At 35.2% G+C, this 20,637-nt stretch overlaps 1 protein-coding gene across 3 annotated transcripts in view; it reads left to right on the top strand.

The window, feature by feature from the left end:
• The window catches only part of NETO1 (neuropilin and tolloid like 1), a gene marked incomplete at both ends in the record, with an annotated part of 87,191 nt that overhangs the window by 54,702 nt on the left and 11,852 nt on the right, over nucleotides 1-20,637 (top strand). For all 3 annotated transcript variants that reach the window (XM_079717829.1, XM_079717828.1, XM_079717830.1), the window contains one exon: nucleotides 5,169-5,397. In XM_079717829.1, coding sequence (XP_079573955.1) covers nucleotides 5,169-5,397 — 229 coding nt within the window. The remainder of the gene's footprint in view (nucleotides 1-5,168; nucleotides 5,398-20,637) is intronic.

The raw sequence follows: 20,637 nt of genomic DNA, 5'->3' as shown, positions 1-20,637 counted from the left end.
TAAATCAAAAGACTTTTCAAAGTATATACACGAAGATAATTAATTTAATGATTAAGGTCTTGGGAGAATAAAACTAGCTTTTATTAATTACCCATCATTTAAAACTTCAAATTAATTTTTAAAGGTTACTTAATTCAAAATACTTTGATTAAAATTGGGATAAAAAACAGAAAAACTTGACAAATACAATAAATCAATCTTTTATAGTGAAGTTGAGTTTTCAGCCTCATATGACCTTAGCAAAAAAACACAGTCAAGCTCACCAACACTTCTAACCTATTGATAATATATGGGCATTGTTTACAGCTGCTCAATTTGTGGTAATTTGTTATGGGATCAAGGAGAAAATTAATGCAACAGGAGCAGGGTAGCAACAATAATTGATGACAATGATAAGTTTAAGGATTCTAAAGATTGAGTCTGCTCTTATTATCTCCAAAATGAAAATAAAAATTGGGCAAACAGATTGAAAATCTTAACTGACTAGATAACTACCAATGTTATGGTTCAACTTTGTTTTTAAATGAAATCTCAGTTTTGTAGCATCAGATTTTGGAGGGTTACTCAGATGGACCTGAAATATTTTGATACTTGTCTGTGAATGCCAGAAAATCATTTTAATATGGTTGTATCTGGGTTTGTTGTGGGGGGTGTGTGTTTTTTCAATAGTATGATGTTCTGTTTTTTTCCTCCAAATAAAGTGCTACCTTCTAAATTCATGGGATATCCTACCTAAAATTATAAGGCCTGGCAAGTCCAGCCACAAATAAAAAGCAACCACAGAAGTCCTGGGCTACATGCTTTTTAGAATGTAGCTTTATTTATCAAAGTGTAAAGCAATATGGAAACTGTGGTTAGTGTTTCTCAGACTGTGGTGTATTTAATTTGTGTTTATCATGGAGAAAACTTTTCTGGCAAATCTTAAATAATTGTGCCAAACAATGTTTGTATTTTGCATATCATTGTGACATGAGAGGAGAGAGCCAGTTGAATGGTTGGTATTACACGTTTGTAAGTATATTAACTTAGTAAATCGTTAGCTAGATTTACTTGCTTTAAGTATACGAAAGGGATTCTGCTGTCTACATTAGTGTGATTTGGAAGACAGATATTACTAGAAATTGTGTATGTGTTCTGAAGCCTCCCACGTCCTATTCAATAAATCATTTTGTCAGCTCAAACTCTTTGTGATTGATTAGAAAGAAGAATGCATCAAAATGATTCACGGAGAGGAGATTGTAATCTGACTATTTTACTGGAGTTATATATGATTCTGTTTATCACTTTCTCTTTTCTTCAGCAGAGACACTGACAAGCTTTCTGTGGTTTTCTACCTTAAGTGAAAACATTGTCATATGGCATTCTTCCCCTTAGTGATATTATGGCACAATGTTTCAGCTGATGAGATATCATTTAAATCCTAATGTAGGGAGGGTTTTTATATGGTATATACTATAGCTAGTGTGGGAAAACTTGATCACTTTTCTGGCTAATGGCATTTGGCTTTTGCAGCAACAGCTCTGTACCCAGTAAAGCTAATACCCACTGGAATATTTTATTTCTTTTTTTAAACTATTAAAAAATATTTTTAAATGATTGAATGCTTCAGAAGTGAATATATAAAATGTAGTGACTGTAATCGTTCACTTCCTCTATGAATAGTATTCTGTCTAATAAGAATAGTCTTTAATACAGAAGGTTCTTAGACTTCAGCCATTGCCCTTCACATAAGAATGCAAACTATTCACCTCCCGTGGAAGTTCACACTCTCTAGAACTGTCAAATGAGTAAACATGGGCCGAATATGCAAATTGTCTTTCTAACTACAGCAGTATTATTCTATAAGATAATCTTATTTTTAAAGAAAATTTAAGACAGCCATTTACTTCAGAGAGACACATTTATTTTCTGTGAATGTTATTCATATCTCAATCGTCAGTATGTTTCTTAGCCCCTTTAGAAAAATAGAAATGATTTGCTTTGCTTGCTTATTTGTCGATTTTGTTGGAGTTTGTTTTTATTCAAGACTACAACATTCTTTCTGGAATATCAGCCTTTGAAAATTTTCAAAAAAATTATATGAGGCTGCAAAGTTTGATACTAAGGAGAAAAGTGTCAGGCATATCTGAGTTCAATACCAATCTATTACTAAAGGGCCTGTGTCACTTTGAGAAAGTTACTTAGCTTTTCTAAACCTTGGTGTGTTTTTTCATTTTAAAATAGCTATAATAATAGTGTGTATTACTGTTGAGAGATTTCAGTGAAATAATGTGTTAGCTCAATGTCTTAAGTTATTGCCAGTACATGATCCAAGTACTAAGTTAGTATGTTAAGTTGTGTTTATGAAATAATTGTTCAGACATGTTCGGCCACTGAATCACTCAACCTGAAAATGTCACAGGATCGAATATCTTTCTTTCTTGAATTAGTCAAACGATTACTTTATTTTTCTTTCTGTGGGGATGGTGTTTGCTTTTTATAGCTTTGTAAGAACATTGGGGGGAGGGGTTTTCAGTTACCCCACTCAGTGTTTTCTCCTGTTAGTAACTATGTATGTTTACAATTGTAATTGCATATTCTTTTGAGGTCTAATAAACTATGTTGGAGTCATTGTATAGTATTTGAGAATATAGATATATATTTGATTTTTGTTGCATTTAACAACTTTTTAACTTTCTAAGAATACCTAGATTTTATAGGTATTTACATTTTTTATATTTTTATAGCGTTTTCAATTTGTTTACTTTTATTCAGAATGGGGCTAATGAAGAGCTCTTTAAAACAAAAGTTTGCGATTTTAATACTATTTAAGGCTCTCACATTGATTTACTTACATTGATTTACTTATTTTCCTTGAGCAAGCTATTTTGTCTCCTGTGCTCCAGCTTCCTGGTAAAGGTCATCTAACCAGTTCCTTTTTACAAATCCTTGTGAAAATTTGAAAAACAAACCAGTTAGTAGAAACTTGGAAGGTTTAACATTTTCAGATATGCCTTCCTAAGGTGGACAATTTGGAATTTTCTGGATAATTTTGAGGAGTGTAACATTTGGTTGGGAAGAGTGGATCCAAGATGGGCTACATGAGTAATATTTGAACTTTTCATAGAATAAAACAAAGCAATGACGGAGGAATGAAGAACAGGCAGGCTTTCTTAGGCTGTATGTTTTATAAGATTGCAGTAATGGCAGTTAATTTAAAGTCAGTATCAAAGTATTTGGGAATTTTGGGATAGCTTCCAACTGAGATGTGACAGATTGCATATACATGAAAACTTGCTCACCATGCAAAGCATAATGAAGCTACAGTGCTTTCCATTGTTTCTTAGTTTTGTCCATTTCCCCCTATTTTTCTCTTTTTGTTCTTCCTCCTGAGAGCTATATGAGGATTTCCTGCCATGGGACTCACATTTTATTTACACTCAATTCCTTATAAGTCTGCAACATATGACGTATATGCTTTTATGTCATAGTTTAGAGTTATAAATACCTTGTTTTGAAAATTATTGCATGTCATTTTCTACTGCAAATAATAAAACGTCAATTATTCTATGTAATTATCATGATTTATGGCACTCAAAACAAAGTCTGGTGTATAGGTGTCCAATAAATATGAGACAGATGCTGAAAAAATGAAGTTAATAAAGAAAACAGAATTTCCAATCAGTAGCTCATTACATGTGCATTCGTGCAAATTTTATGGAGTGAGCGCTTAACGTATGTAACACATGGTGTAACACTAAGAATCAAATAAGTACACCACCACCCCAGCTTTTCAGGAACTCACAGTTTAGCAAAAGGTACATATAACCTGTAACTAAAGCTTAAAATATGTTCAAAATACTTTAGCACAAAGGGAGAATCATGCCGCTGTGGTTGGGGAGGGGGAGGACTGAACATTCTTTTTTAATATTATTATTATATAAGTTACAGGTGTACAGCATTATAATTTACCACCTGTGTACTCTACAGAGTGGTCACCACCACAGGTCTAATTGCCATCCATTCCCATACAGTTGACCACTTTCACCTGTTTTGCTCACCCTCAACTCACTTCCCCTCTGGTAACAACTATTCTGTTTTTTCTATGTAAGGGTTTGATTTTTGTTTGTTTGTTTTATAGATTCCACATAGGTGTGAAATCATAGCGTTTGTCTTTCTCCACCTGACTTACTTCATGTAGACATAACACCTTCAAGGTCCGTCCATGTTGTCACAAGTGGCAGGGTTTTGTTCTTTTTAATGGCTGAGTAGTAGTCCATTATACATAAATATTTATCATTAGTTGAATTAATTGTTTGTGATTTTTAATGCACATTTGTGCAGAGTCAAATAATATCTGTTGCTCTTAAAACAGTATGTCTGAAGCAGTATAATATTGTGGAAGGATTATGGACTAGAGAGTTTGAAGGAACTTGTGTCTAATTTGCAATTTATACCATCTGAGTCTGCATTTCCTGAACATGACAATAAAATGTGCCAGTTTATAGAGTTGTTGGGAGTATTTAACAGTAATCTATAAAGTAGGTTATACATACGGTACTTTTTACTCATTAAGTGTTAATTTAATTTTTATTTATGTGGACTTAAAATGCCTTGACCCTGTTATGGTGAGAATGATCATAGATTAGCTGTGCTTTTTAAAATATTCTGAACCTCAAAAATGAAGCAGCATAGTTATGTGAAATAATCTAAACAAAGTAAAATCAGAGACTGTCTTTTGAAACCATTTCTGGTTTTGTTTGATATTTGTACAAACTATTCATTTCCATGCATCTTTGGAAGTAAATTGAAGCCACGGAACTATAACAAAAATGTATCAGGAATATTTAAAACACATTTGCGCTGATTAAAATAAAACAGTGCGTAAGTAGAAAACTAATAACTGATTCCAGATAAGTTATGAGAAGAAATAAGGTTCATTTGTGTAAAAATACTCAGCTATGGGAAATGGCAGATTTACCTAAAGAAAGGACAATAACATTTGAAAACAATTTTAAACACGAGTTGATCTGAGTCATACATCTTTACTTTCCACAGGGAAAAAATAATAAGATTGATTGCAATCAAGACTGTCTTGTGAGACAGAAAGAGAAAGGAAGTTCTGGTGCTCAGTGAACTACTTTCCTATATTCATTCTGGGAAATTATCCTATCTTTGTTGTTTTACAGATCTACTTACGATTCTTGGACTATGAGATGCAGAATTCAAATGAATGCAAAAGGAATTTTGTGGCGGTGTATGATGGAAGCAGCTCCGTGGAGGATCTGAAAGCCAAGTTCTGCAGCACCGTGGCCAACGACGTCATGCTACGTACAGGTCTTGGAGTCATCCGCATGTGGGCGGACGAGGGCAGTCGCAACAGCCGGTTTCAGATGCTCTTCACATCCTTTCAAGAACGTAAGAATCTCTGCACTTCACTGTTTATCCTTCAAACGTGTCAGATGATGCAAATCTCATAAACTGTTGATAGTGTTTTCTTCATGCAGTTTGAGCACAGCAGGCTGAGCCTCAGTAATTGTTCACATCGCTGAGATTCCCTTTCCTTCACTTTGGTCCAGGGACAGGAGCGTTACGTATTACCTTTTGGTTACCTATATCAGCATATGAATCATAGCCTTGCTTAAGACACTTCACACTATTCAATTGGGAAATGATGAAGTTTGTTTGTCTTTTGTTTAGCTCTTACCAAGCTATGGAAATGAGGCAGCAGCTTCCAATGAAGTTTAAGTCTTAAAAACCTGCATAGAAATATTTGGTAGGTTCTCTTTAGTAAGCTTCTCTTGCCGTCCCATTGATTTCAAATAGGTCTGTGACTACAGAGCTCCTATTAAAGTAGGCAAAGAGGGAGAATTGCTTGGGAAGAGAGTAAATAGAAAAAGTTCCAGAAAATAGTTTAAACGGTTCAACGGATGACACCCAGAGTTATGGGCAAAGCACAGAAATTTTAGAAAATCATGTTCTATCAAATAATGAATTATATTAATAGATATATGTTTGAACTGTTCTTTAGAAGCTTTGAATAATTCATGTTTAATATATTTATACAAATGAAAAATAAACCTAAGAAATTCAGCTTTAAGGAATCAGTACTTTACCATTTGAAACTATACATTTTTTTAAAACAGAAAAGACAAAATAGTTTTGAAATGTCAAGGATTTCTCAGTGATAGGCACAGCAGTCACTGTTTTTTCAATTCATTGTTAAATGTATTAAACGATTACTTTGTATCATAAATAAATAGTTTGGGCTTTAAGTTGCTCTTTAAGTACCCAGTTGGAGAATTCTAGGGCCCCAGAAGTACTGAATGTCGCTCGGTCTTTCTAAATCTTGATATCATCACAGAGTATGTTAAATCTCCCACCCAAGATTATTGCAGATTTCAACAGCATGTTGCTATCTATGTCTTCATTTCAGGAGTTGATCAAAATGTTAGAACGAGTGCATCTTTACTTCAGCAAGGTATCTGGCCAAAAAACCCTCATCACTTTCTTGTTTAGAATTTGAAGAAATTCAGGCTATAAGATAGCACATTTGGTGTTTTCACCGATGATTGCTTTACCATATCTGGTCGATTGTGCCTTTGGTGAGGCACAGAGTGTACCTTATTCAATATTTTTGTCTGTCTTGGATAATCACAGTTTGAGAACTTTCTAATTTAACACATATGGAAGTTCTAGTTAATATGTTAGTTGATATAATCAAGTTTTTAAAACTATCACAAAAATATGCAATTTTTATCAAAGCTATGCCATAAAATGTAGTAAGGATAAATTAAAATATGTATTCTTATGTTTCATATATCAAGTAAAGAAACTCTGACTCCTTCGGCTTCCTAAGGTTTTATTGCATTCCAACTCAACATAAGCCAATAATTTTTTAAATAATTGACAAAAAATATCTAATGCAGTATTGGCTTATATTAAGGAAAATGCAATAAGCAGCTCAAAGAAGATACTCCTGTAGGAAGCTGCACTGGTCAAAATGCAAATTGCATAGCCTGTTCTCTTCTGGGTGTTATTACTGAGAAGCAGAGTCATCAATTAGAAGAAGCTGACCAGGATGCAGAAGCATCTAGAATCATGGGAAAAGGGCAAAGGAGAAGGAATGTTTATCTTACAGATTTCTTTTTTTCAAAATGTGATAACTACCTTAGACTTAGGTGGGTGATATGGATTAATGTTTGAGAGGTAAGATTAATGTTTGTTAAATTAATTATAGGAAACTATTTGAGTGTAACTTAGGAAGAAGAAATGTCTAGATCATAGGAGCTGCAATATTCCAAAATTGAATGGGTTCCCACGGAGGATATTCCACAGAAGGATATATGAGAAATGGGTTCTCATCGGGCATGAATGGTGTAGGGGAAATGTCTAGGTTGGATAGGGGAAAAGGAAGACTAGCTAACGTCTAAGGTCCCTTTTATCTCGAAGATTAAGACCTGTGAGACTTTAAAATTCTGCTTATATAAGAAATGGTGAGATATCATTAGAGATATTTTTGAGCTAAAAGACAGAGTTTTCATTCTGTAATTTAATGATATCTGGAAGTCATTCAAGTGGGTGAACTTTCAGTGACTAATCCAGAAGAAACAGGGTATTCTCCCTAAGAAAGCCACTTAGTGTTCCTACACAGTGGAAGGATGATCACTCTCATCTGAGTGAGTATTACGTAGCAGTTTCCATGATTATCTCATAAATTTACAGGAAGCTTTGATTGAAACAAATTTATCCTCTGTGTTATGTTGCCTATGCAGTTTTGTTATGATATTTTGTCTTTTCTGCCTTGACTAAAACTGTGCAGAATTCTACTATTACATGCCTACGATCAAAGTCAGCATGTGATGGAGTATATGGGTATAGACTAAGTATTTTTGCTTTGAAATCAAGGTATTCCCGATAAGAGATGAAAAGTTTCAAAACAACAGGAAGTAGACTTCAATCAATTCTTTTATTCAGAAACGGGTGATTCTAATCTTTATTCCACATACACACACATATGGAATAAAGGTTAGAGATGTGAATCAATGACCAGCTTTTTCTTACTCAAATAATGAGAAACTACCTTGATATTTTTCTTGGTTCCTATGTTTATTGGATGATATCCCCAGTGCAGTGTTGAAAAGTGCTTAGGGCATAATCAACACTATTCTAATATCTGTCAAAATGTCTTATATTAGGACTATAGGATATTTTTAGGCGTTAGATAAGAGCTTAGAAGCCATCTATTTCTATCTCAAACATTTTATGAATTCAAACAGAAAAAGAAAAGACCCAGGGAAGTTAACTGACTTTCCCTGAATACCCTCAACACCATGCTTAATGATTTGAAAACAGCACGGAGGCAAGAATGTAAGACCTGACTAATGGATGCAAGTGGGAATATATTTTCAACTCATTTTATTTTTACATTTGTATCTGAATAAATTACAGTAAAGGGAAAGGATGAGTGTATAAGAAAGAGGCGTAGAAATTCTTACTATGAGTCATCCCACTTTGAGGTTTCACAGGCACCTTAGAAGAATTTTAAAAGTCTGGATTAAATGCCAACATTTGCAACAATGAAAACTATCCTCTAATATAATGGGAGGAATATAAGATCACTGAATTGAGAAGTATTTACCTTCAACTGTGTCATGAGAAATAACATCTTCCCTAGATAGGTCCTATAAATATCATACTCCTGCCCCTACTGTCTTGCTAACTCTTCACCTCAGCCTTTTCTCAGCTCTGCCTGAGATTGCTGCCCTGATTAATGGTATCACACTGCTGTTGGCTGCTGTTAAAAAAATGTTTAGAACAACTTTGGAACCTATCAACTAGAGAACAAACAATCAGTGTTATCACCAAATAGGCACTGTCTTACTTCATTAGATTATAGTCTTTTTAATACTTCAAATGGCATTTTGTACTCAGATTACTCAGAATGCTCAGTCCACTCTTAAATAATTTGTACTTGGAGATGTACTTGGAGATGAACACATATATGGGCACCCAAAAAAGACCTCAAATTTTTAGGTATTAGTTTTGGATAGTATTCTCTACGAAAGATGACTTATTTAAACTTTAAATATATTCTGAAATGAAGAGGAAAATGTATTAAGCACTGTGACTAATTTGCTTTCTTGGGTCAAAAATCAACAATTATGAGAGAGAATCAGGTTAGAAACACAGCTGAGGATAAAGAAGAATGAATCCAACTTGAGATAAAGATGGAATAGTTTGAATAATTCTCACATTGATATTGAAAGTATGCTATATTTTATTTTAGTGACTCAATTTAAGATTGCCTATAAGAATAAAGTTTTACACATTTGCATCACTTTTTTTTCCTTTTTTTTTTTCTTTTTTTTTTTTGCGGTACACGGGCCTCTCACTGCTGTGGCCTCTCCCATTGCGGAGCACAGGCTCCGGACACGCAGGCTCAGCGGCCATGGCTCGTGGGCCCAGCCGCTCCGCGGCATGTGGGATCCTCCCGGACCAGGGCATGAACCCGTGTCCCCTGCATCGACAGGTGGACTCTCAACCACTGCGCCACCAGGGAAGCCCTTGCATCACTTTTTATAAAGACGTTAGTCTTGCTCTAAAAAATCATCTAAAATTTTTTAAATTGATTATGGTTAGTGTAATTTCAATGTTGAGCACAATTATACATGAAAATGCATGATCAATTATGATAGAACTGTATATTTAAGTATTGTATATGTATAATGGAGACATTAGTGAAATGTACCTCTTCACACTGAGTCACAAGCCAGATTTTCTGATCCAGCCTTTTCCTGAACACACCGTGAATTTGCAGTAACTAGAATGAATGAATACAATAGTAATATATCATTGTGACTTCTGAAGTTCTACCTTCAGCTGTTCTTCAGCTCTTATTTACACCATGATAAAATCTCAATCACTTAATGCTTGATTAATGGGCAGCATATTTCTGTTAAAAACAGACATGCAAGTAAAAAGAGATGAAAAGAAAATTGTTCATTTTAAAGATGTGGGAATAATGTTTACATTAATTTACTAACATGAGATTATGTATTTCATTTCATATCAATTTTTTCATGGCAAAAGGCCATAGAGTCTAAACTACAGATTTATTTACAGTAAAGAAATATATATATACAGTAATATTTAATTTCAAAGAGAAGTTGAATTGAAGGATTCTGTAGAAGGCACAGAATCCTACAATATCATTTTGTAATTAAATTACATTCTATGGCAAAAGTTATTTTGCAGATGTAAATAAGGTCTTAGTCAATTGATTTTGAGTTCATCAAAAGGGAGATTGTCTTGGGTGGACCTGACCTCATCAGGTGAGCCCCCCAAAATAAGGTGAAGCATGAGTCAGAAAGACTGCTGGCCTGAAAGAAGAAAGCAAACAGGTATGTTGTGAACTGCCTGCCTGTTACAGGGGTGAAATCTAGGAGCTGAGAACATCCCTAGCCATTGACCAGCAAGTAAATGGGGACCCCAGTTGTATAACTGCAGGGAACTGAATCCTACCAACAACCCGAATAAGCTAGGAAGACAACCCTGAGAATCAGATGAAAACCACAGCCCCAACCGATGCCTTGATTTCACCTTGTAAGATTCTAGCAAAGGATCCAGTACTTGGGCTTCTGAAATTGTGTGAATAAAATTGGGTGTCATTTTAAGATATTAAAATTGGGGTGATTGTTATACAGCAATAGAAAACTATTGCAGATTTTGATACTGTATGTGAGATGTTGTTATAACAAATACCTAATAGGTGGAGGCAGGTTTGGGATCAAGCAGTGACCATAGGTTGGTTGAATTTTGAGAATAATGATAGAAAAAGCCTAAGTTGCCTCAGACAGGTGGTTAAAATATACCTGGACTTGGAGGGCTGCCAGTGGGGCTCAGATAGAAGTGAGGAGTATTTATTAGAAACTGGAGGAAGGGCGATCCTTGTTTTGTAGTGGCAGAAAATGTAGCGAAATTGTGTCCTGCAGGGATGTCAGAAGGCAGACTTGTAAGTGACAAACATTGGCTCTATAACTAAGTAGATTACTGAGAAAAGTGGTGGAGGTATAGCCTGGTTTCTCTTGCTGCTTATAGTAACATGAGGAAGGGGAGAAATAAATCTAAAGAATTATTAAAGTAAAAGGAATTAGGACTGGATGGTTTTTAAAGCCCCAGCTTCTCCAGGTGGCAAAGATGTTAAAAGTTAGAAATGACGCTGAAAATATGGCAGAGAAAAAAGGCTGAATATGACTGTATAACCTTTGCTCAACCATCAGAAATACCAAAAGATCTCAGTGTTTAGTAACTAAAAGGCCCTTCAAAGAAGAGGTTAAATTTGAACCTTAGAGATCCTCTAAGTCAAGCTAGAGGGTCTCCAGGAGGGGAAGGACAATGCCCCTCAGCCATTACAGTGGTAACCAAGGGAGCGAAAGGATTCTCTCAGATACATTTATGGGTGGGGCATTTGTCTAAGAGAACAAAGCCCAGTGAATTTCAAGCAAGACCCACAAGGCTCTTGAGAAAATTATTTCAGCAGAAACACTGTCGGCTTGGACTGAAAGGAAAGGAGAGAACCAAATGAAAACAGTTATCAGAACCCTAAAGCTCTAGTGGCCTGAAGCAGCCTGATACTACCACTCAGCTGCATATACATGTTACTTTTCATGAGAAAAGAAGGATGACTCAGGGAGCAGAACTGAGAGCCTGGAGAGTAAAGTCCACAGCTACAGAGGCATAGTCCTAGAACTGGAAATATAATCAAGAAAAATCCAGCATTTGCCCTGCTGGATTTCAAGACTGTTGTGGACAAGTGACTCCTATTTACTCTTCATTCTCCTTTGAATCAGAATCTCTGTAACTATTTTCTGATGCCTGTCTAAGCATTGTGTTGGGAGTTTGGGGAAGGTGGCTTGTCTCTTTGGTTTCATGGGTCCACATGGAGAGAAACTGTACCTCAGGAACTGAAGTCCAGACTTCTTCAAGGACTGCCCCCAGGAGGCTTGTCTGCACAATATTTAGGTGACTTAGATGGTGAGATTTCAGACTTGGAGCTGGTGAGATTTAGATGAGATTTTGGACTTTGAGTTGATGCTGTAATAAAACAATACTCTTGGGAGTCTTGGGAAAGTATGAAAGTATGGGTTCATTTCTGGGCTCTCTATTCTGTTTCATTGATCTATGTCTCTGTTTTTGTGCCATACTGTTGCTATTACTGTAGTTTGTAGTATAGTCTGAAGTCAGGGAATGTGATACCCCAAGGTATATTCTTCTTTTCAAGAGTGCTTCGATTATTTGGGGTCTTTTGTGGTTCCATACAAATTTTAGAATCATTTGTTCTAGTTCTGTGGAAAATGCCATGGGTATTTTGACAGGAATTGCATTGAACCTGTATATTGCTTTAGGTAAGATGGACATTTTAACAATACTAATTATTTCAATCCTTGAGTATTGTGTAGCTTTCCATTTGTGTCATCTTCAATTTTCTTCACCAATGTCTTCTAGTTTTCTAAGTACAGGTCTTTCACCTCCTTGGTTAAATTCATTCCTAGGTACTTTATTCATTTTGATGTAATTATAAATGGGATTGTTTTCTTAATTTCTCTTTTGGATAGTTTGTTATTGATATATAGAAGTGTACCAGATATCCTGGTCGGTCTGACAATACTCAACAAATATTAATAATAATCTTTATGCCCTTTTAAAAGAAATTCTAAAGGTCAGGGATGGAAGAAGTCAGAGACATTATAAGCTGCAGCCAGTACTCCTGCTGGCCTTAAAGGAACACACGGCCACATTACAGAAAGGGCCATGTGACAAGAGAATGATGGTGGCCTTTAGGGGCTAAAAACATCCCCTAGTTGGCAGCCAGCAACAAAGCAGGAACCTCAGTTCTACAGCCACAAGAGACTGAATTCTTCCAGCAGCCTGAATGAGCTTGAAAGAGGCCTCCATGCTCCAGATGAGAACCCAGTACAGCTGCCTCCTTGATTTAGCCTTGTTAGATCATAAAGAGAGACCTTACCCAACCCAGACTTCTGACCTGCATAGCTGGAGATATTAAGTGCGTTTTGTTTTAAGCCCAAAAGTTTGTAATAATTTGTTACTCAGCAATAGAAAGCTGAAGCATACTTGTTGTAATGATGGGTAATTTTTAGTAGAATGGATAACCCAAATGCAATCTATATACGTTACTTAATATACTGATTAAATATATTAATAAATATATTATTATTTAGTAATGTATTACTGTTCCTAGTTCAAGACATGTGACAAGATAGAATTGTAGGCAGTATAAGAAAAATAATCACTCCAACATCAGCTTGACCCTAAAAGTTGAGCAACTACTACTGTTTTACCTAGTCATTGATAAGTTTTCATTTTTATACTTCTTTGAGTTCCTCCATTCATTCTGTCGTTCCTTCAGTAAACAAGGAAGTGCCCAGGCACTGATGGCATGAAGATGAATAAGAGGGTTGCTCCTCTTGAGGTGCAGCCGCACTCATTCAAATTGAATTCAAGTGTGTAACTCACTTCAGAAAACGTTCCCTTGTATCTGGTACTCTGTCCCTCCCACCACACACTTTCTCATTTACTTCAGTAAATTACCCACTAAAACACTGTATTCTAAGAAGCCAAATTCTCTTCTTGTATAGTTTTTTTAAATAAATGTATTTATTTATTTATTTATTTTTGGATGTGTTGGGTCTTCGTTTCTGTGTGAGGGCTTTCTCTAGTTGCGGTGAGCGGGGGCCATGCTTCATCGCGGTGCATGGGCCTCTCACTGTCACAGCCTCTCTTGTTGCAGAACACAGGCTCCAGACATGCAGACTCAGTAGTTGTGGCTCACAGGCCTAGTTGCTCCTTGGCATGTGGGATCTTCCCAGACCAGGGCTCGAACCTGTGTCCCCTGCATTGGCAGGCAGATTCTCAACCACTGCACCACCAGGGAAGCCCCCTGTATAGTTTTTTTTCTCCAGCATTTGTTTATACTAGTAGGATCCTTACTCTTCTGTCACCATAATTGTTTATTATTTCACTCTTCAGTTTTATTATCTTATCCTTTCTTGTCTGGAACACAGTTTGGCCTTCCATCTGCCTCTTGTATAGCCAATTTGCATTCTGTCCTAGGTAGTGCAAATTCCCCATTTTGTAATGCACCGGTAAAATTACCATATCACTTCAATAAACTAAATTTAATGGCTCCTAGAGGGAAAAATATATATATAGATTTTAATTTGATTATTACTGTAAAAGTGCACAGAGGTCAGTAACACTCTGAGAAAATACACCAAAAAAAGGTGGATAATAATCAACTCACAACAATAATATTTAATTTTCCCTCTAGAAAAATCTAGGCAAAACACATGTACAAGTTTGGGGTAAATGCTAAGATCAAAAGACATTATATTCTGTATATATTTCAGCAAGGAAAGAAAATTGTAAGTTCCAGAGGGAGCAATGTGACCAATTACAACATAGATTTAAATGTAAATTGACATTTTATGAGTATAGATCTCCATGCCTCATCATTATGAATTGGCGTATTTTTAAAAGATTAAGACCACTTTATTAATACAGGAATTATTTACTTATATATGTCTTATAGCAGTGTAATTACCAGATGGCATAGATTTAAATATCAACAATACACAAAATATGATGGGGAGATTGCTGACTATGTGTCAGGTTTGGGCATATCTCAATAAAGTAGACATAAAACACACTATGTTTAAGGGAACATATCACTATATACAAATATACAAAATTCAAGTTGTATTATTATTTAAATTTTTACATTTAATTTAAATTAAATATAAATAAAAGGGAAAAGCTGAGCTGGAGGACAATTAGCAACATAAAGGATAGGCAGTGGGCAAATATTATTATCCTGTAAAGAGTACAGATTGTATGGTGTGTAATCTATAAAACCACTGAATCACTATGTTGTACACCTATAACTAATATAATATTGTAAGTCAACTATACTTAAAAAATAATAATAAATAAGCAACAATAAACAAAAAAAGAATACAGATTATATAAGACAGTAAGAAAATGTTATATAGCAATAGAAAGTGGGGCAAATAAAGTAAACAGTTAATTCATAGAGAAGCATAAATGGCCTACTGGTATAGGAAACAAATACCTGTTCATATTAGTAAACAAAAAGACATAAATTTCAATAAGAATGAGACATCATTTTCACGTACCAAATTGTTTTAAAAAATTAGCAATGATGAAATACCCAGTTTTGGAGATGGTGTGATGAAATGAAAATTTATGTATGCTGGCAGGAAAATAAAAGTTTTCTTAATTTAGCACTATATATCAAAATTCTAAAACAGGTAAAAAACAAAAATAGGGTCTTACCTGTTAATCTAAAAAGTGAATCTAAGAATAGGTACTAGTGATGAGAATGTTTAGAATCATTTAAAAAATGAAAATTGCTTAAATGGCTTGATTAAATGACTCTTGAAACATGCCTATATTCTTGTAACTGCTATGATGATGTGTTAGATGGATACTGACAATGAACTATATTAAAAAATAAAATTCTAAAAACAAGTGGCAAGCAAAACACATGTATATTACAAATATATTCTTTTAAACATGTGTGATAAATATTTAATATACAGTATCTATTATATATGTAATACATATGTGCAGAAGGCAGTGCAATTAACTGATTATTTTTAGGATGAGGCTTATTATCAGTATTTTATGAGTTTTCTACAACAAAAAGTTGTTGTTTTAGTAAACATTTAAAAAGCAATACATATAATTTTATACGACTTTCTGAAGGGATTTATTAAATCTAGGAAAACAAGATATATACATTTTTTCTTTTTAAAATTTAAATATATTTGATTTACAATATTTTGTTAGTTTCAGGTGTACAGCAAAGTGATTCAGTTATATATATACATATTTTCTATCAGATTATTTTCCACTGTAGGTTATTACAAGATATCAAGTTATACATTATTTTCTTTATTGGGAAAATTAAGATTCATTTATGATTTCAGAAAATAATAATTGATCATTGGAGGTTTTGTTGGAGGGGTGATAATTATGCAACAGCTGAGGATACCACATTTCTGTCTCATAACATACTCTTTTAGACTTAAGAGTCACTACAGCCTACGATAGAATTTCTCCACCATTTACCTTAAAGAGACACTTAACTGAGGGCTGATTTACTGCATGGCAAATGCTGATGGTCAAGCCCACATTTCTGTAAGGTCCTTAGAACAGCAGAGGTAGAGTAACATCAGCCCCTTCTCTCACAGCAGGTGATATGAATAAATGTTTGCTCTGATATTTTAAGCTATATAAATAATTAGAAAATGTTGCTCTTAACACAGTTCCCAGCTAATTGTGACTCACAAATTGTAAGGGTGTCCTGGTTCCAAACTGTTGTTCTTCAACCTCAGAGATCTCTTTCCTCCCTTTTCCCACTTCTGACCTTTCCTTCCCCATTTTGATATTGTGCAGCCATAGCTACATCTGTGGAACCTAGTGGGGCAGGTCTCTGATTACCCTGAGAAATCAGCTACGAGTTTTCCTATTGCTGCTGTAACAGATTACCACTAACTTAGTGCCTAAATCCATACAAATGTATTATTTGAAATAGGTTTCGCTGGGCTGAAACTATGGTGTCAACAAGGCCACCTTATAGGGGAGCTCTAGGGAAGAATACATTCCCTCACCTATCCCAGTCTCTGGTTTCCTTCTATTCCTTCTTCAAAGCCAGCAAGGTATCATCTTATCTCTTTTTGCTATGTTGTTAAATCATGTTCTGTCCCTTGGAGCTTCTAAATTCCTCTCATGAGGACGCCTTTGATTACACAGGCCTCTCCTGGATAATCCAGGCTAATCTCCCCATTTTGAAATCCTTAACTTTATCACATCTGCAAAATCCCTTTGCCATAAAAAGTGACATTCACAAGTTCTAGGAATTAGGGTGTGGACAAACTTGGGAGCCATTATTCAACTAAACACAATAGGTTAGATTTTTTTTTATTATTATTAAACTGACAAACTCTTGTTTGAAATTATGAAAACATAACTTAGTTGACTTGAAGACCAACGGTTCATAATGCCAAATGGTAATCGTATATCTAAACACATGTTCCCTTCATTCCCTACCACTGAATAAATATTCTTCTATATAAAGAAATTATTTAAAAATTAAATATCTTTTCACTACAGAAAAATACAAAAAAGGAATGTATCATGAAGATATCAATATGTACTTTTTGGAAAGTATACATGTGTTTGGAGATTTTAAGATTAATGTTAATATTTTAGAAAGAAAATCACAAATCTGTCATTTGAAAAAATAATTTTTGTTTTTTAAAAAAATATGAAATAGGATGAGAAAATGTATAAAAGCATGAATTTGGTGCTGGTCAACTAATTTTTCCATTTTCCTACCTGTAACACCTTAACATTAAACGTGGATTCTCCAGAAAATGAGGAATCATTACAGGACAGCTGTAAGTTTTAAATATATGTGTCTAGAACGGAGCAAATAGTCAATAGATGGTTCTACTATTCTGTCTGTTAATGGGATAACAGTATACTGAAACATTTTCCAGTCAGTAGTTTCTTACTTTCAAATATAATGAGGCTTTTGAGCAAAGGAAAATGATATAAAATTGTGTAATCTGCCAGAGACTCACCCTTCTCTCTTTCTTTTTAAATGTTTAGATGAGTCCTATTGTACCATTAAAAAAAAAAAAAAACCTGTCAGACATATCTTATTATTTGAAGTTAATTCTCGATGGACATTTATTGCTGGATATTAAATTATTTGGTCATTTAACTCAAATCACTGAAGAAAAGTTATACATATAGATATATAGTTTAGTGATATAATTAAAATTTAAAATCAATCTCCTCAACTAATTTTTAGACTAAACATATTAAATAATTTTGGATACCATATTTATATGTTGAATTACTTAGAAAATTTTGTAGAATTTTCATTGAACTTTTTAGATCAACATTGTCTTTAGTTAAGTGTCTGCCAGGGATCCTGGGACAAGAATAAAGGTAGCAAATTCCTTGTAATTTTTGGTAGGATCCTTGGGGATAATATATATTGATCTCTTTGATTCTGCCTTCACAGCTACATAGTTTATGTCTGTCAATGAAAATAAAAAATGTATGCTTGCTATGGAGAAAGGAAATTATTATTCCAAATCATTAGTCTTTGAACTAACAGAATCACAAGCCTGAGGCTATGGCACTCCATTGATGCTTGGCTTTAATCCTTATTTACTGCAAATCCTCCTTTGGGGAGTTGGCATGTTCCATAATGAAACCAAATATGCATGAATACCTTTAACAAAACGATGAGTCTACCCTAACAACTGTTGCATATATGTGTGCATCAGCTATGGAAACAAACCCTGGACCCCATGTCCAAGTCCTAATAATAGAGTGCAGACCCCAAAGAAATATAATATCTTAGTTACTGTAACTAGAGTCACGTCTAATTGCACACAATGAATAAACCATGGGGTAGCTGACCCAATGCAGACATAATCATAGTATAAAAATGTATAATAATTTCTTGGCATCAAATGGAGTGGATAGATCGTGACATGGTCCTTGCCTTCTGTGAACAATGAAAGGGCCTCTATCTATGGAATATAATTTTCTCCTGAAGATGCTTCTTTTTCATTATAACGTGTCTTTTGGAACAGTAGGAATATGCAATTTTAGTATAGAGATTGGGGGGATCTAATAAATGTGAGTGGGATTAGATTGTGAATAGAATTTCTTGTATTAGAAAAAAAGATTAAACTATAGCTTAATAATGACACTGGATATTTTGACTGATAACTAAGTCACATTGGAACATAGAGTTTTGGAAGCAGATATTGATTTTTCAAAAAAAATATATGAAGCTAATGAAAGAGGTGATGAGAAGATGCACAAACCTATTTCTGGCCTCAAATCTGGTCAGCATTTTTCAAGTAAAATGACATTTCCTCTAATTGCATAGCCCAAGGGCCATTTCATGTTTAAAGTATGTTGGCAGGGAAATTATTCCATTCATTTTGGGAAAAACAAAACAAAACATTTGTTTGGGGAGGCAATTCTAATGGCGAAATATATTTAAATGTCTTTTTACATTTTCTTTTTCTGTAATTAGAATCTCACCATTAAAAATGGTATTTAGCAGCAAGCTCTACATTTTTTTATCCAGTTTTTGAAGTCTTTGAAAGCTGACGCAGATGCTTACTCATAATTGGGATCTCTGATGTTTTAGATATATTCTTCCATCAAGTTCATGAAGAAAAGTTTAGCTATTCCTTAGAAGTTAGAAGCATTGTTAGAATTTAATGAGAATATGGCATATCCGTTTTACTGCTTAAAGAAGTTTTGTTCCAGTGTCTCATGAACAAGTATTTATTAAGGACCTATGATACGGCACCTGATGTTCTGAGCACAGTGATAAATTAGTGAACAGAACAACGCTTTTGCCTCTCATTCTTATTAAAGGAAGCTAATGATATACAAGTGAGTTAATTTAAAAAGATGAACTCAAATCCTAATAAGCGTTGTGGAAAAACACAACACGAGGTAATGTGCTGGAGAAGGATGTGGGCATGAGTGCCCTGGGTTGTGTTGGGCGATCCTTGTGCTCAGAAGTAAGTTGGGCAAAGATTTGGGGTAAGCAAAGGAGTACTAAGGAGTTTGAGATTTGATTTCACTTTATTGGGAAGATTTTGGAGTGTTTTAAAAGGGGATGAAACTCCATCTGATTTACACTTAAATATCCAAGGCTTCTCTGGCCACTGCGTCCGTGGATCCGTGTAAGAGACCATTTGGTGAAAGACAACTCAGAATTACCAGTGGAGACGTTACCAAGAACCTGGAGTTGAGAGAGAGCTGACAGACCTACAGGACAGTTTGATGTGGGTGCCAGGGCAGAGAGGACTCAATGATGACCCTGAGCCTTTAGCCTGGAGCGAGGCGATGCCCCTTATTAATGTCGGGAGGGTGTGTGAGGGGAGAATTGAGGCAGGGAAGAGGAGTAGGGTGATCACTGTTATCTGAACCCATCCAGCGATATTCCATTTGAGATGGTAATTAGAAAGCCAAGTGGGGATATTACTTAGGGATTTGGATGCACCGAACAAATCTGGGTCTCAGATAGGAGTCAGAGCCGGAGGTGTGAGCCCATGAGAATGAAGCCAAATGCAGCCTCTGTACTCTGACACCAAATTAAATCTCAGAGACAGAGTTTTGGGTGAAGTAGAAAAGAATCACTTTATTGCTTTGCCAGGCAAAGAGGACCACAGTGGGCTAATGCTCTCAAAATGTGGCTGGACCTGGAGGGGGTAGTGAGAAGTTTTATAGTCGTGGTTCAAAGAGGGCGTGATCAGCTCGGGGACTTTCTTCCGATTGGTTGGTGGTGAGGTAATGGGGAGTCAGCATCATCAACCTTCTGGTTCCATCCAGTCGGGGGTCTACATGCTTGTGGGCAGCATACAGTTAATTTCTCCCACCTGCTGGCGGTTTCAATATCTGTAAAACCGCTCAGAAATATTAAGTATATCCCTTGAGGGGGGACCGAGACCCTGTCCCTAACCTGCTCTATTGTTTCTTTTGACTGGTCCTCGCTTCCCTAATTAA

Source organism: Hyperoodon ampullatus (genome assembly GCF_949752795.1).
Source record: "Hyperoodon ampullatus genome assembly, chromosome: 13".
In the NCBI taxonomy this organism is placed as follows: Eukaryota; Metazoa; Chordata; class Mammalia; order Artiodactyla; family Ziphiidae; genus Hyperoodon; species Hyperoodon ampullatus.
Note: the sequence above shows the minus strand (reverse complement) of the source record. Positions and strands in the feature narration are given on the sequence as shown.